The sequence below is a fragment of the Brassica napus genome, chromosome A3, assembly GCF_020379485.1.
Source record: "Brassica napus cultivar Da-Ae chromosome A3, Da-Ae, whole genome shotgun sequence".
In the NCBI taxonomy this organism is placed as follows: domain Eukaryota; kingdom Viridiplantae; phylum Streptophyta; class Magnoliopsida; order Brassicales; family Brassicaceae; genus Brassica; species Brassica napus.
The window spans coordinates 36588307-36606770 of record NC_063436.1 but is presented as its reverse complement, the minus strand read 5'-3'; the positions used below and the strand labels follow the sequence as shown (position 1 = coordinate 36606770).

Below are 18464 nucleotides of genomic sequence, written 5' to 3'. Positions count from 1 at the left end.
TCCTACGGGTCCTCCGGGAGTGATGAGTGTTGCGGAGTTGGTTCGACAGCCCGGTCGTGACCATCTTCCCTATCTCACTGAGTATCCACATGGACATGGTCAAACATGGTAATTAAACTTTTATTTTTTTCCTTAAAATTTGATTGATTATTAATAATTTGTTCTTTTTATTAGGTTCAACCGATCCGGGAACGGGATCAGCGCATGGATCAACCGTATGATGTACTCTGCCCTCGACAAGGGACATCCGACTTTCACTCACTTCCCCGTCGAGAAGCAGCATCTGTGGTTTCGTCAGTTTGCGGTAAGTATTCAAATTTTTTACTTATATTTTTTATTTATTAAAACTATTTTTTGTGATTATTAAACTATTTTCTATATTTATTAAACATTTTAAATATTTTAAAAACTATTTTTTTAATTATTAAACTATTTTTTATTTATTAAAACTTTTTTTTGTAATTATTAAACTATTTTCTATATTTATTAAACTATTTTTTATTTATTAAAACTATTTTTGTAATTATTAAACTATTTATATTTTTGTGCTTTAAAACTATTTTTAAACTATTTCAGCAAGAATTCAACTGGAATTCCGATGATACGCTCTCTATCTATAACCATTTTGTCCATAAAGTTATGGACAACTATGGGAAGCAGATGTACGAGTGGAAGAAGAAGTGGGAAGTAAACAAGGTAGTTTTTAATTTATTAAACTATTTTTTAAATTATTAAACTTTTTTTTTTAAATTAAAAGGTCCCAAAGTCGATGAACGACACGGTATGGAAGGAGTTGTGTGAGCATTGGGATAAGGAAGAGACGAAAGAAACTTTTTCCACCAACTCCAACAACCGCAGGAGCGACCGTAAAGGGAAGGGCATCTACAAGCATAACTTGGGTGCCCAATCTATTGCCACTCTCGCGGATCGCATGGTAAGTTCAACCGCTTTTTCTTTAATTATTTAAGTTTCAGAATTTTATTTTTTATGCATTTTTTCAAATTTCTAATGTTTGTTTAATTTATTTTTTTTTCAAGGCGGAAGAAAATGAGGGCGAGCCGGTTGATGATCTCGCCCTAATGAAAAGGGCGTATACCAACAAGAAGACCGGTCAGATTGATGATGGTCTTGTGAGGGACGTGGTCGACCTGGTCCAAACTCAGGTGTACGACGAAGTGTCTCAGCTTCAAACCGATGATGACGATTCGACGGCTTCGACCAACTTGTCCCGGGTTCGAATCAACGAAATCGTTGAATCGGTAAGTTTTTTTTTTTAAAGTTCAATTTATTTATTTCTTGATTTTTATTTTATCATCAATTTATATTATCTAAATTTGGTTTTTTATATTTCAGTCGGTTCCAAAGAAGAAGGGACGTATGGTCGGTTTGGGTCGTCGCTCCCGGTCGGCTGCTCCTTCTTCTGCACCACCGCCATATGTTGATCCGGAAGTTCTTACGGCTCAGCTGAAGGACAAGGATGATCGGATATCTGCGTTGGAGACCCAGATGGCAGCTCAACAGGCGGGCTATGAGACCCAGAAGAGGCTCAACGAGCAGATGATGGAGATGATGAAGAGGATGTACCCGAACGAGGTGTTCCCGAACATCCAAGACCCGTAGTTTTTTTTTTTTTTACCAAAAACTCTGAATGTTTTATTTAACTTTGACTATTATCTACTATGTTTTATTTAATGTTTTATTCAATTTTAATTTTAATTTTAAATTTTTAAATTTAAATTTAAAAAATTTAAATTTTTTAAAAAAAAATAAATTTTTTCGAAATTCCGAGGGAATGGAGTTCCTCGGAAAATTCCGAGGAACTTTCTTCCCTCGGAAAATTCCGAGGAACATATTTCCCTCGGAATTTTCCGAGGGAATGGAGTCCTCGGAAAATTCCGAGGGAGTTTTGTCCCTCGGAATTTTCCGAGGAACTCCATTCCCTCGGAAAATTCCGAGGGAAATATGTTCCTCGGAATTTTCCGATAAACATTCCGAGGAATGTTTTGTCGAAACTTCCGAGGATTTGACCATCGGAATTCTATCGGTATATTCCGAGGAACCATCCGACGAACATATGTTTCTCGGAGTTTCCTCGGAATTTTGTTTCCTCGGAATTCCGTCGGAAATTTCCGACGGAATTCCGAGGAAGTATGAATTTCCGAGGAGATATTTCCGAGGACTTTTTTCGTCGGTATGTCGTCGGAATAGCGTTATTCCGACGACATACCGACGATTTTTTCCCTCAGTATCCCGATGTTTTCTTGTAGTGGATTGTGTACTCTAAGCTTAAGAAAACTACTAGAGCTTGATCTGCGGATGTTTGTTTATATTTTTTATAAATAAATATTTATTTGTATAAGTGATAATATATAATTTTAAATTTACCTGTTTAAATAATTATTTAATATGACATTTCTAAACATAAAAACTTTAGTTTATATTTTTAAATTTACCTGTTTTTAAACCATCAATTGTATTATCCATATTTTAGAATATGACTCATATATCCGCACAAATGTATTTTTATTTTCTTATGGATCAAAATTTTATGATAATGTATAGTAAAATTATTTTATATACTTTTTAAAATATATGGTGCTATATGTTTTCTACTTTTCAACATTTATCATACTGAATTTGCATTGGACTATTATTTATTTGAAAATATATGTAACATAATATATTTATATAATAATCTATATATTATATAAATGATTCTTTTATGTGACTTTTATTTTAGTTATTACTTATAAATAATGAAAATAAAATCATATAGCTTTTAAAAAAATATTTTCCATTAACTATTTAAAGCTAAGTAGAGGATTAATAAGAAAAAATCCTAAAATGTAGGTTAATTAATATGGAATTAACTGTTATGTATATGTGAAATTAGAAAAATAATTACCATATAATGTATGTATTTCGAAATGTATATATGGAATTAATTATTTCCAAACAAACATTATATAATAAAATAGGAAAAGATTATATAGAACATACCGAATTTAAGGACTACAGGAAGATGGTGTTACACAGACGGTTCTTGGAAGGATAAAGATTTATTTTCAGGACAAGGCTGGTTCAGCACGCTACCGGGGTTTGAGGGTATGTTAGGGGCCAGGAATGTAAGGGTATGCCTCTCACCTCTTCATGTGGAGATGGAGGCACTCATTTGGGCCATGGAAAGCATGAGAAATCTAAGACAGTTTAGGGTTACATTTGCTACAGATTGTTCTCAATTGGTGAAGATAGTTTCGGAACCAGAAGAATAACCCGCATTTAAAAGTTACCTGAAAGATATTAAGCTCTTGAGAAGAAGCTTCATCAACTCAGATATAGTTAATGTTCCCAGGACGGAAAACATAAAGGTGGATCGCTTGGCACGCCGTGCTCGGACACAACCGTCTTTCTTCGTACACATGGATGCAGAGTTGCCACCTTGATTTACAGAGTCAACATTAGTCTAAAAATGTTTGCTGTAAAAAAAAAAAATAGGAAAAGACAAAGAATACTAAAAGCTAGGTTTATTAATTATTGTTGCTATGATTTTTTAGTTAGAATTTGATTTTGGAAATATATTAATTAAAGAGGAAAAAAACAAAGAATCCTAAAAGGTAGGTTAACTAACAATTTCAGTGCCAATAAGTTGAAAAACAAACAGTTTTTTTTTTTTAATGGAAATCATAGATAATCGACATGAGTATTTAAGTTAGGACGAGATTAAATAAATGCCAAAGTTCTTATAATATAAATTATGATACTCAATAGTTGCCATAGAAAAAACACTTTAGAGAAATCTTTACAGAAACACTCACCTAAAACAAACGAAATAGTTCTGAAAGTTTATGAAGCGATCGACGGAGCGAATGATAACGTAAGAAAGGCATCACCACCCCTCATGAACTCAGTGTCGCCCAACAGCCTTCTCTCTCTCCACCATGTTGCCAAACACACTCTCTCTCCTCCATGTCGCTAAACACACAACATCTCCCTCTCTCTCGACGGTGAACTCGTCATGAACAAGTGTAAAGCGGTGATTCTATAATCCCTTGTTCTTGCGCTGACTTACAACTTTCTATCTATTTATTGTGGAAGTTAGCTAGGTCTTTTTTTTCTTTGCTGACATAGTTTTCTTCAACCGCCTCGCTTCTTGCTATTGTCCAAGTTCATTTACATCATGGGCCTTGTCGAGGGACAAATTCTATCTCCAACAATAATTCCATCCCCCCCCCCCCATTCATTCATTGAGAGAAAAATTTGTTCTCAATGAGTTACAAAGAATGAGTTCATAGAGTAAATAAACCCGAAACTATGCAGCTTCAAATCTAATTGGATCAAAATTTGATCTCGGTTTGGCTGAAAATGTCATCTTGGTTTAACTAATTTTTATAGTCTGGTTTAATGTTAGACAGCTTATCAAGTGTTTCAATAATGGGAATCGTTGTCTCCATGTTTCAATAATCTTGTCCTAACTTAAATATTCATGTCGATTATCTATGATTTCCATTAAAATAAAAGCACAAAAATAAAATACCGTTTGTTTTTCAACGAGAAGCGGCACGAAAATTTTGATACTTAATAGTTTCCACGAAAAAACCACTTTAGAGAAATATTTACGGAAAAACTCACCTAAAACAAACGAAATAGTTCTGAAAGTTTATGAAGCGATCGACGGAGCGAATGATAACGTAAGAAAGGCATCACCACCCCTCATGAACTCAGTGTCGCCCAACAGCCTTCTCTCTCTCCACCATGTTGCCAGGCACACTCTCTCTCTCTCCTCCATGTCGCCAAACACACACAACATCTCCTTCTCTCTCGACGGTGAACTCGTCATGAACAAGTGTAAAGCGGTGATTCTATAATCCCTAGTTCTTGCGCTGACTTACAACTTTCTATCTTTTTATTGTGGAAGTTAGCTAGGTATTTATTTTCTTTGCTGACATAGTTTTCTTCAACCGCCTCGCTTCTTGCTATTGGCCAAGTTCATTTACATCATGGGCCTTGTCGAGGGACAAATTCTATCTCCAACAATAATTCCATTCCCCCAATTCATTCATTGAGAGAAAAATTCGTTCTCAATGAGTTACAAAGAATGAGTTCATAGAGTAAATAAATCCGAAACTATGCAGCTTTAAATCTAGTTGGATCAAAATTTGATCTCGGTTTGGCTGAAAATGTCATCATGGTTTAACTAATTTTTATAGTCTGGTTTGATGTTAGACAGCTTATCAAGTGTTTCAATAATGGGAATCGTTGTCTCCATGAAGTATGGAATGTCTGCTCCACTCCTATGTCTACTAGACCTAATGATGATGTCTATGTAGGTCTCTCTCCCTCTCTCTCTCTCTCTCTCTCTCTCTCTCTCTCTCTCTCTCTCTCTCTCTCTCTCTCTCTCTCTCTCTCTCTCTCTCTCTCTCTCTCTCTCTCTCTCTCTCTCTCTCTCTCTCTCTCTCTCTCTCATTTATATTTTTATTAGCCACGGTATTATCTGCAATTTTTATGATCGATTCCATGTTCTACACTTCTTACCTGAGAAGATGTCTTCGGTCCGTAAATGCTCAACAAAGGTAAAGAGGTTGTTGTTGCGGAATCAGACTACGATAAATCTAGCTCATCTGCCGATTTCGTTAGGATACACATATTGGGACTAGCGACCACCTAAGATTCCACCCAACTTAACTTGATTCAGTTTTCTGTGAACCTGCACTGAGATGAAGAGAACCAAGAGAACGAGTTGAGCTACATATCACACTCAAACAAAAACAATAGCCTAATCAAGGATCAAACTAACCCTAGAACCCTTCATAACCGCCTTGCCCTTATGTTTTGTGATCACATACACTAAACCCGTTGTGCTTATGGTCTTTCTTTTTAGATGGTACCTAACCCAAATCACGTCTTTCTCTACTTGTAGATTTCGTGGCTAGCCTTAGACAACTTACCAAAGAAGAGATATTCTCAAATCTTCTTTATGGAATATTTTCAATTCTTGTTCAAAGCCTTTTAGAAATCCTCTGTTGATAAATTACCATTCTCCAAGGTAAATCGTAGCTTGCTTAGCCTCTTATTAACTTTTATTTCAGTACTACATGAGCTCCAGTTCTAGTCTTCAATACAGCTACTCACCTTTACTTCACGAAGCACTTCTTGTACTATTTCATGTAACAATTCAGGGGTGGTACATGGACACCTGGAGGAGTTGTTTTTCTTCGGCTTCTAAAATTCAGTCTTCACTGCACTAACGATCTCCCCTTTAATGATTTAGTTTTAGAATACAACGCACACACACTGCTTTAACTCAACCACCATGCTTCATGTTGTACTCTATCATTCCTCTTTCCTCCAGGATCTAACCAGTGACTTTGGTGAACCGCTCTGATACCAATTGAATGCGCAAGATGGGTATGCTATAGTGTAGTACGAGTACTATATTAAGAAGTACTACGAGAGATGAACACAAAAAAAAATTCAACAAAGAAATATGTTTTTACTTGATATTTTCCAAGTAAACTTACATGATTTACTTAACCATAAAATACTATTCCTCACACGTTTCTGTGATCTAACACATGATCCAAGAAACTCTCTATTCTATAACAGTTTATGTTTCGCTCACAGTACAAGTTATGAAACCCCTTCTGCTATAAATGCTTTTCTTTGTGTTGATTCAGTATAACACTCCTCCAACCTAGTTATACTAGGTAGATTTCGTGGCTTACCCTAGCCAATTTCCAAAGAAATAAAAATTCCTAAATATTTATTTTCCTAAAAGAAAACATCCTTTTTAATTTCAAACTTGTTTTTTTCTCTCTCAAACCGTGCGACTTCTGAAGCGATAAATAAAAGTCAACACCTTCTTCACTATAACCTCCGGCCGGCGCCGGCTCCGGCGTCGGTACGTACTCTTGTTTTTCTTACTGTTTTCTAGTTTGTGTTTTAGTGTGTCAATAAAGTATGATTTCGTTGAAATCATTGTCACACTGTCTCCTCTATTCCGGCCAACGTCGCGTGATGGTTTCGCAGTGGGCATACAAGTTTCTGTTTATCAATTGGCTCATTGGGCAGTCACGGCGTTTGGGTCAGATTTGTGACAAATCCATCTTCTCCCTAATTGGTGAGTTTTTTATCTCCTTAATTGTTGAGTGTGATCTTCTGGCAAACAAAATTTGGAGGTTCTGTTTTGTCGGTGTGTTCCCATGGCTGGTAAGTCATGGCGGTTTATTCTCTCCAGAAAATTCTTTGAAAGAATTGAGAGCCCCATGTAACAAAAAAAGGAATCTCAAACCGCCATGGACATGGAATAGAAGGAATCTCAAACCGCCATGGACATGGAATAGATTACGTACTTCGTGTGCTTTAGACAATCTATCTTGGATGATTGTGGCTCCACTACTTCGGAACGATAAGATTCAGCATTATTTGACAATAAGAAGGGAAATGGATCGTTTATGTGAAGGCATGGAATGGAAGACGATGGTGTTTGATTATTATCAATGTCAATTTGAGGAATTATGTATGGTATGGATATGGAATACAACAAAGCATGTTATCTCCTGCAGCGGGAGTATATGGAATGGGCAACGATGTAACAGATGGATCGTGCCTCCTGATCTATTAAGTGATGAAAGGCGTTGGATCACAATGGATGATAGCCAAACACAAGATCATATAAGGCCGAGAACAACGATAGAAAAGTTAGCGAATCAGTCTATCCTGCAAAGTGAGTTAGGAAGCATCGTGTTATTACTTTTCTGTTATCATGTTCAGTTTAAAAATGTATTTGTTGTATGTTTCGATTCTGATACTTTGTTAAACTTCAGTTGATATTAATAAAAGTAAGGCGTTAAAAAAAATTTCAAACTTGTTATTAAACAAAGTCTCTTTTGCTTAATGGAAAACATCTATTTCTCTTGAAACAAATATTTTCTATTTTTTTCTATGTTTAAATAGTTCAAACACGAATTCTAACATAGCTCCAGCTTCATGACACACGCTTGTACGATCTCATGTACCACATCGCAAACTGATACACAAGATTATTGAAATTGCATCTTTATATATATGGATCTCTTGGTTTTTAAGAGACATAGTTGGATTGTATTATAATAAAAACTTTAAAATTCGTCTTCTTTGTTCACGGCATATCACTTTGTGATCTCAAAGTTATCCAGACGGCTTGAACCGGCCGTGTATTCTTCGACTAAACAATCAATTCTTGCATCTGCTATTCCTCATGCTATCAGTATATATTTGATTAGCAGAAAATAGAGCTTAAAATTAATTTAAAATTTCAACCTGGGTACAGCTTGGATGGGAGGAACCCTATATCTATCAATAAAAATATATACCATAATCAATCGGCTTTGAGTCTAATAATTAAATGCAAAAAAGGGAAAAATGTTTTTTTAGAGCAAAAAAATGATAACTATGTCCTTTTAGACTAATATCTATTTTGTGTTATTTTTGTCTATAATACCCTTTACTATTTTTGAAAATAATTTTAATAAATAGTTGGGAAAATTGTTTTTTTAGAGCAAAAAAATGGTAACTATTTCTCTTTATACTAATCTATACTACTTTATGTCCTATTAGACTAATTTTTTTCAAAATGGTAGTAATGCCCTTAAAATTGTAATTTTTTTTTCCGTTTTCGTTTTTTTTTTATTTTTTTTGTTCCTTTTTCGTTTTTTTATTTTTTTTTAAAAAAATCGATTTTTTTTTTCAAAATATAAAAGTGAATATTCTCAAATATTTTGTTTCCATATTTTTAGGAACTGATTTCTTATCCGTAGAATACAACTAATATGTAGAAATCGGTTTCTACAGTTTTTTAGAATTTTAGTAATGTTTAGATTTTGATTTCTACATGTTTTAGATTTATAGTAAATCTGTAGAAGTCGGTTTCTACGTGTTTTAGATTTATATTAATGTGTAGATTTTGATTTCTAAAGATTTTAGAACGATAGGTTAAGCGCGGAATGTGTATTCTAAATATTTTTAGAATACTCCTATTTACTTAGATCACGTATTCTAAACATTGTAGATTCAATGAAAAAAGTGGATTTCATTTTCTACTTCGTAGAATGTCATTTCTACTTTATTTAGAACATAATATGAAATTTATAATTTTGACTTTTTTATAACTGGAAAAAATATCACTAAGTTCATATAGGTATTTTATCAAAAGTTATTATTTTTCCAAAAAAATTTTGTTTGTAAAACTATTTATTAAATTTATTTTCAAAAATATTAAAGGGTGTTATAGGAAAATATGACATAAAATATAGATTAGTCTAAAAGGACATAGTTACCATTTTTTTGCTCTAAAAAAACAGTTTTCCCATAATAGTTTTACAAACCAAAAAAATTTGAAAAATAGTAACTATTGATAAAATACCTATATGAACTTTGTGGTATTTTTTCAGTTCTAAAAATGTTTAAATCATAATTTTCAGATTATGTTCTAAATAAAGTAGAAATGGCATTCTACGAAGTAGAACACGAAATCCAGTTTTTTTTATTGAATCTACATTGTTTAGAATACATGATCTACGTAAATAAGAGTATTCTAAAAATATTTAGAATACACATTCCGTGCTTAACCTACTAATCTAAAATCTTTAGAAATTAAAATCTACACATTAATATAAATCTAACACACGTAGAAACTGACTTCTACAGATTTACTGTAAATCTAAAACATGTAGAAATCAAAATCTACACATTACTATAATTCTAAAAACCTGTAGAAATTGATTTTTACATATTAGCTGTATTCTACGGATAAGAATTCTGTTCCTTAAAATATGGAAACAGAATATTTGGGAATATTCACTTTTATATTTTGAAAAAAATCAATTTAAAAAAAAAACAAAAAAGTGGTAACCTTCTTCTCACGCCGTCTTCTATATTTCATTGATTGTTCACAAAATGTTCACAAAAATTTCACATTACTTCTACCATGATTCATATCTATGCTTCCACAGATCGATCGGTCTATAATTCGAGATCGGTCGATCTGTATGAAATCGACCTTTGCCGATAGAGTGAAATGGACAAGGTCGATCAGTATATGCTCCGCAGTTTTTTTTGTTCTGCATAATGATCAGGATCGATCCGTTCGACCTTGTAATTTCGGATCGATCGATCCCGCTTGATCGAACTCATTATTTATTATATTTAAAAATTACAATTTTAAGGACATTATTGTTATTTTGAAAATAATTAGCCTAATGAGACATAAAGTATATGGGATTAGTCTAAAGGGACATAGTTATTATTTTTTTGTTCTAAAAAAACAATTTTCCCAAAAAAAAAATCCAAAACTAAAACAAAGATATTATTTTTGGTGCAGGATTTTCTTTATTTGTTACACAGTGCATAGAAATGGAAAAGATACAAGTACATAATCATAGAAGGATTTGAAAGGACACGAGTATCCACCCACTAACTTGACTAAGCAGATATCAATGTGGGAGCTGAAGTAGGTAACTCGAATTCGACACACATTCTTACTATTGGCGCTTCAATTAATCCGACATCTGTATCAACCAGTTTAATGGAATACACATTTTTGGACTCATCCTGCACAGTTTTTTAGTGGGCTGTTAGAAAGGCAACCCAAGTTAAGGAATAAAAATACAAGGATTACGATTTTTCTTTTCAGTGTTAGAATTAATGAAACAAAACAATTCCAGTGTTCTTGTAGTGCTTTTATAATCATCTTTGCTAATTGTATATAAGACCTATTTTATATTAACGGCCTAAATCGTGAAAATATTTGTGCTCCGTTATATGATACTTGTAGCTAACACAAAGATACTTCTGATTTCAAGAAATTATGCATGACATCACAAATATTAGAGGTGTAGATAAGTAGCTAAAAAGGAAGAAAAGTAAGCTAACAGATTCTCTTAGCAAAATAAAGTAAGCTAACAAATCAATATTCGTAGCCATTTTCAGCAGAGACACCAAAACAGTCATTTTGGTAACTTTTGCATAAACAATTTTTAAACTAGGATAAGATCTGCACCTTGCGCATGGTGAATTTATATGAAACTTATTTAAGAAATATCGTATAGAAAAATAAAATTTATATTCTTGATCAAATTAATATTTTTCGCCCTTAAACAATTTTTTTTTGTTAATTACATAATTTGTTTACTGATGAGCTGATCTCATTTTTAAAAATATTTTAGGTCAAAAAATTACTTATCACATAAGAACCAAACGTTTAGGCCGAAGAATTTCAGGCCTACTACTTGGTTACAATGAAACTATGCCAGCTCGGTTTTACATCATGATTTAGCAATTTCAAAATTAATTATGGTTATGAGAAGTTTACGTTCACATGCCAATTCTATCTATCTTCAATATTTTTTTTCGTTTTTGTGTCGCTTTTTCATTTTGGTTATTTTTCGATTTAAATATTGATTTTTGAGTTTATTCTCATTTCGTTATTTTGTTTTGGCCTGAGATTTAGAAAATTTTTAAGATTTAAAATTATTAAAGAGATACATACTTAGGTTAAGATCTGCGCTTTTTTCAAAATAAATATTTTATATTTATTATGTTTTTATGTTTTTTTCTGCATATTATAAAATAATAATTATATATTAAATAACTGAGAAATCAGTAACTATTTTGGTGTGCGCATATAAATCAAACGACTGCTCTTGTTTATTCACAATCATTGTAGGGTAAATAAATCAAAGCAATCCTTTTTATCTATCGGATATGATATATAATTAAATTTAAATGATATTAACATAGATATATAGTATACTTTTAATATAGATATTTACTAAATGAGGTTTCTACTCATATGATTTTATGATTTTTGCATATTTGTGTAATAAAATTTCACACCAACGATTTTTTTTTTAATGTGGAATATTTAGTGGTTTCAATAATTTATAAGTATGTATTTTTCATATGATGTATAGTTTAATTTAAACGATATATATATATATATATATATATATATATATATATATATATATATATATATATATATATAAATAACATAAACACCTATTAAAATAAAATTATTTATTCATATGATTTTATAATCATTGTATCTTATTATAGAGAAAAATTTAAACTTTGATCACAAAATTTTATCTGAGATTTTTAACAGTTTTAGTAATTTATACTCTTTTTAAAAAATTCAAAATACAATATTTACAAAAACAAAATCTAAATTATTATATGATTAATGTAATTGTGTAATTTATTTTACTAATAAATAATTAAAAAAACATGATAGAAAGTATAAAGATTGTTAGCAAATATTTATTGTTTATTATTTATAATCATTAATTGCCATATATATCTTAATCACATTAGGTAATTATGTTGGTTTCATTTAAGGAAAGAATATATAATAATTTTAATTTGATAAATAAATGGTCCATAATGGACATACTATATAATATAACATTCCCTAGTAATTTAATTGGACTAACAAAATTCTCAATTGATTCTCAAACTATCACGTAAGCAAAATTAGCATTTCAATTACGTGACAACTCAACATTGTATTTTTAAATTAATACAAACTACACGTTATAACTTTTTAAATTTTTATTTGTTAATATATAGGGGATTGGACATTTATACTCATACAATTTTGTAACACATGTAGAAAACTTCAGCAAATTTTGTGCTACAATCCTCACAACATTGAACCCCTATTAAAATATTTTCTTTAAAAAGGTATTTACCTAAAGAAATATCTGACACGCTCATAATTTTACTTGTTTACAAACATTTGATGTGTCTTTTGAATTCATTTAGAGGCCAAATAGGTCATTTGGTGTCTAAATTCATCAACTTAGCATTTAAAGATAATTTTCAGTTTTGCATTCTAAGTAACAATCTATATTACCACAGGCTGTTTTGTTTTTATACGGATATATATATGCAAAGAATGTAAGAATGGTTACCTCAATAAAATGATGAGGTAGGTTTTTAAGAGGTAAAAAAAATTTGCTTTCGGCTTTAATATAGCATCCAGGAACCAGCACACAGAGAGGGTACCGAGCGACATTGTAAGTAGATTCTCCTGCTTTAACAGACACCCCTACATATCCTCCATGGATGCTATTTTCTGTATACACAGAAATATGTTATTTAGAAAATATTAGAAACTAAAAAATAAAGGAGAGTTCTGAAATTTTCTAAGATCATTAGAATAGTGTAACTTACTTGCAAAACCGAATATCATAAGGGTTGCCTTGTCCTCTTTCCCAACGGGGTTGGGCGTGATATCAACATAACTGACATTACCGAAATCGTATCCACTTTCTGCAATAGTAGCAGAGATAAATTGTGGAAATTATGAACCATGAAAATTCAAAATCTTGGATCTGTACATCTTTTGCATAATAAACCCAAAAAATGTTATTGAATTAGTTGTCAGCCATAGTATTAGCCAAATATAACTAACTAAGATAAACATATAATGCTGACTCTAACCAAATCGAAACTTAGATCTACCAAAAAAAAAAAAAACTGAAACTTAGGTTCTACAAACCCATATCCAGATAACATAAATGTAAGTGCTCGATTTGTTTTTTTTTTCTTTCAGTTAAAAAAAAAACAAATTGAACATTTATTATCTGGATTTGTGGAACCTAAGCTTCGAATGCTAAGAACTTAGATATAGATCCATATTTATATTATTGTAATCTCTCTATATATTAAATGAGAAGTCACTTTAGTGATTTTTGCTGATGTGTCGCTCATAGGTGAAGTTTCAAAAAAATTGTTATAATTTGATTGGTCGATTGTTCTTAATTTTTATTTATTTAATTTAGATCTAAAAATTTAAAGTAAGTCTGAAATCATTTAACATCACTTGCCATATAATCTAAAGAATATTACAAATAACAATTTATGGAAACTAATTCTCGAAATTATAGAAAAATTAATAATGTTTTATCTATTACCTTTAATATTTATAAACTATAAAATATAATGAACGAAATTTTATATAAGATAATTATAATAGTTTTATACTCTACTTGATGAATTGTATTCGAATATAATTATATAATAACTATTTTAAATATTACAAAATTCAAACATGTTTATTAATATTATTTTTAAATTATTTATCGTTATTTAAAGAATAAATTTATCAGAAATTTAAAATAATTTATAAAATGTTATAAATTATTTTTAAAAATATAAACCTACTATATAATGATTGAGAAGTCATATAAGTGATTTTTTATTACGTGTCGATCATAAATGAACTCTTCAAATTGTTATAATTTGATTGGCCGATGATTTTTAATTTTATTTATTCTAATTATATGTAAAAGGAAAGGATAATTAATTACCACTTTCCTAATAATCTACATAATTTTGAAATAATTATTTATGGTAACTAATTGTTGAAACTATGAAAGAGTAATAATGTGATCAAATTTTTTATATATTTATAAATTACATCAAATAAGAAACAAAAATGTTTATTTTAATTGATATAATGATTTTATATTCGTATAGAAAGCCTTATATTTGTATATAAAGTATCATAATAACTATTAATATCTAATAAATTTCATGCATGCTTTATAAATCATTTATTAAATTATAAATAAATTTATAAAATTGTTTAGATTGGCTTATCAGATGTTTTAAATTATTATAAGAGATTCTAAGTTATGTATAGAAGCTTATATATTAATTTATAAAATGTATTTTGAAAATTATTATATATTAAATGAGAACTCACTTAATTAATTTTTTCTTATGCGTCTTTGAGTTTTAGAAAAACTATTATAATTTGATTCGTTAATAGATTTTCTATTTTCTTTATTTTATGAGTGAAAATATCACTTCTAGAACCAATTTTTATCAGTATCCAAACGATATAAATATATTTCATAATATAATTTATGGTAATTAAATATGTGATTTTATATAAAATATATGTAATGCTCATAAAATCATTTTATTACTCAAGCATTTATAAACTATATAATAGATTTCAAAAGTAATTTATATAATTGATATATTAGTTTTATATTCCTATGTATTTGAATATGAATATATATAGAATGTGTAACAATCATATTGTTTTATCTTTTAATCTTAATAAAGGACTTTAGCTATAAATTATTTAAAAATCAAATGTTTCAAAAAAACATACCTTCAAAACTCATTTTTATTAAAAATGAATTATGGATATTATATATAACTAATTTTAGTAAAAAAGTTCAATACAAAATATCAACAGATATTTAAAATAGTCATAATCATCTTTTTCAAAAATAATTATTCTTTAAAAATATTTAACAGTAAACACATATACAATTTTCATGATGAAAAAAATATCTTAATTAGACAAACTATAATAAATATATTGTTACAAAACATTCAAACCCGCAAAATTGCGGGCATCCACCTAGTCTTCTTTTAAAACCATAACTCACTCGGATATATATATGTAGCTAAAACATCTTATTATTCAGATTTTACCCGATCCAATATTAATGCCTGACCTAAACTTGGATACTCTATATTTTTAAAATTTAAGATCAAATCAATTCAAAATATATTCCGGATAAAATTTAGAATCTCAAATTATAACTCTATTTGTGTTATAGGCTGCTTTATCAACTAATAAGAATAAGTGATCTAAATTAATTGAAATTCACAAAAACAGACAAAATGGAAATCAAAGCTCGCAAATGGAAACTTACTGTCACAGTATTCATAATCGATGGAACATAAAGCAGGTAAAAAGAAAAGTGATACGAATAGAAGAAGCACAGGTTGGATTTTAGACATCGCCATGGATCTGCCCGTTGACCTTCTACAAGGAAAAGCTTCTTTTTTTTTTTGTATTTTGAGAAACAAAGTTGTATAACATGTTATGTTCCCTTTGCTTACTATTTTATAGTCTATCGGATTATAGTATTTTTCTAAATTTTAGTGGAGCACGTTCAAATTTAAAAGTGAAATATCGCTGCATATTTTAATCTCCCACGTTATGCGCACAAATCATAAAATATAAGCTAATTAAAAGATACCAACCTTATGAGTTATGACTGACGAATATACAGTTCATAGTTTTAAATAGAAAATCATAATCACATGGAACCCATGTGCCACGAGTGCACAGCCAGTTTTCTAATTTATTTATTTAAAACTGCTAGGACCTTTCATAGGGAGTTATTTTTTATTGGTTGTTCTATTTTAGTCTGGTTACCCAAACCACCTCAAGCTTGAGTAATAGAATGGCCGTTCGATGTCAAAAAAAAAAAATCATTTTCCGTCCACCCAGATCTGGAAAAGGAAACATGATTATTATGTGTTCATAATGAATCATATTCGTTGGTGATGGACTGCTATCTTCAACATGTTTCAAGATAACTGTACTCGTCTCAGATAAGAAGAGAGAAAGTCGAGGAAATCCAAGTGAACTTAAGAAAAAAAAAAGCTACCGAGTTCGACTATAAAAACAGGATGACTCTCAAAAAGAGAAAAAAAAAACACAAAACACACAGAAGTCGGCATAACAATTAAGATTTCATAGATTTAGCTTAATCTTGCCAAATTCATTTCTCTTAAACGATTTCATCGCTCTACGCCTTTGATTTCTAAACAAACGTATTTCAGATAATTCAGATTCAACAAATAGCGGCGCCTGTGAGAAATTAGAAATCAACTCCAAGAAAAATTGAGATAACCGGAAAAAATGACACTCAAACCGGTGGACCAGACAGGTCCACCAGTTGGAGATCTAGTCGCCATGATGAATATGATGCAAAACCTAATGGAGTGCTTTGTGTAATAAGATGCAACAAATAAAGCAACTAGTATGCCTTAGCTGCAACATATGCACAACCAGAGGCGGACCTACTTGTAAGGTAGGGGTGTCACATGACGCATGTTAAATTTTAAAAACTAGATTTGTAAGTATAAAACAATGAGTTACTCTAGGTCTTTTGGTTAATGGTTCTATGTTTGACATCCATTAACATGGTTTCAAGTCTTCATTTTGTTTATTCTTTAGTATAGTATTAGGGGATAATTGGGAAAATACTCTATTTATGTTTTCAAATTTGAAAAATGCATTGATGTTATTTGTTTTTGAAAATTACACTTATCATTTATGTAAAAAGACATTTTGACCATGATAAAGTTAAATATTATCCTTTATTGACTAAAAATAAATTTCAAAATTATTAGATAATATATTAATGATCTAATAAAAAATATATAATTGGATAAATCTTTTAAAAATATATCAATGTTTATCTTTTTAAAAATCTATAAATCTTATATAAACAGAAAATTTTACGTAACTAAGTTATCACTTTCCTTATACATAATATAAGATTTTATATGTTAAAATTTATCATCTCACCAAATTTGCATATATGAAAAACTTTTCTCTCCACTAAATGATCATAAAACTAGTAACAAAACATTGACAAGTGATAGAGAACTCATGTGTTCATAAATTGGTGAATTGGTCATTTGTATATAATAAATTTCAACTAAGGGACAAAAATGTTGACTTGATTCTGAAATTCGTAACAACTCTGTCTATGCAATTTGGAAGGAAAGAAATTCCCGTCTCCACAACTCTGTCTCCCGACCCTCAGCATCACTGGTCGTAATCAAGGAGAATCTCTGGGTTAAATTGGATTCTGTGTTACGAGAGAAAAAGAACTTACCATAAACTGATACTTACGTCTCTATCTGGTTACTTATTTTGCCTAGGTTTCTTATTTTGTTTTTGATGAAGCAGATCGATAAGATATGAGTTCTATGCTGTAAATTTGCAGCTTCATTGTCATTTTTTGTACTTTGATTTGAAATTTTGGAAACATTTAGAAAAAAAATTCAATTGAGGGAAAGTTTGTACGTAAAACTTATAAAGCCCAAGGACACTGAATCATAAAAAAAGTGAAATTTGTTTATACAAAAGATTGTTTCATCAACTATGATTGTTTTTCATCTTTTTCCTATTATTATTTGTCGTTTAATTAAAATATTTAGAAGTTTAAAATTTTAATGTAACTATATATTTTAGTTAGGATAATTTAGTCATTTAACTTAAGAAAAAGTGTACTTTTCAAAAGAAATAAAATAAAATGCATTTTGCATAATAAAATCTCATTGCAGAGTATTTTTCCAAATTTTGAAACCGCAAGAAGAGATTTGTTTTGAACAACTTTAACCCGGTGTATCATAGAGCTGCAATAGATCGAGGGTAGGCCTGGGCGTTCGGGTCTTCAGGTTGGTTTCAGGCCGGTTCTTTTCGGGTACGGATCCTTTGGGTCCTAAACATTTCCAATAGGTACTTGTAAGTTTTCAGGTATGAGTCTCTAAAATACCTATAATTTTTGGGTCTGTATCGGGTCCGAATATTTAGGATCTGAAAAGAATGCGAATAACTCCCCATCAAATTAGTCAAAATATGTCATATATATATA

The 18464-nt window shown here is 30.4% G+C and overlaps 1 protein-coding gene across 1 annotated transcript; it reads right to left on the bottom strand.

Moving 5' to 3' along the window:
* Positions 1-9887: 9887 nt before the first annotated feature.
* LOC106352232 (MD-2-related lipid-recognition protein 3-like) lies at positions 9888-18464 on the bottom strand. Its single transcript, XM_013791895.2, has 4 exons — positions 15720-18464; positions 13213-13311; positions 12951-13114; positions 9888-10587 (listed from the first exon to the last, which is right to left on the bottom strand). The coding sequence occupies exons 1-4, from the start codon at positions 15811-15813 to the stop codon at positions 10459-10461; spliced, it is 486 nt and encodes a 161-aa protein (XP_013647349.1). The 5' UTR covers positions 15814-18464; the 3' UTR covers positions 9888-10458.

Excerpts from the sequence above, each read along its gene's own strand:
- LOC106352232 (XM_013791895.2), bottom strand. The coding sequence starts at position 15,813 with ATGGCGATGTCTAAAATCCAACCTGTGCTTCTTCTATTCGTATCACTT. Across the intron at positions 13,115-13,212 it reads TATGATATTCGGTTTTGCAA|AAAATAGCATCCATGGAGGA; the intron begins GTAAGTTACACT and ends CTGTGTATACAG. Across the intron at positions 10,588-12,950 it reads TACCTCATCATTTTATTGAG|GATGAGTCCAAAAATGTGTA; the intron begins GTAACCATTCTT and ends AAAACTGTGCAG.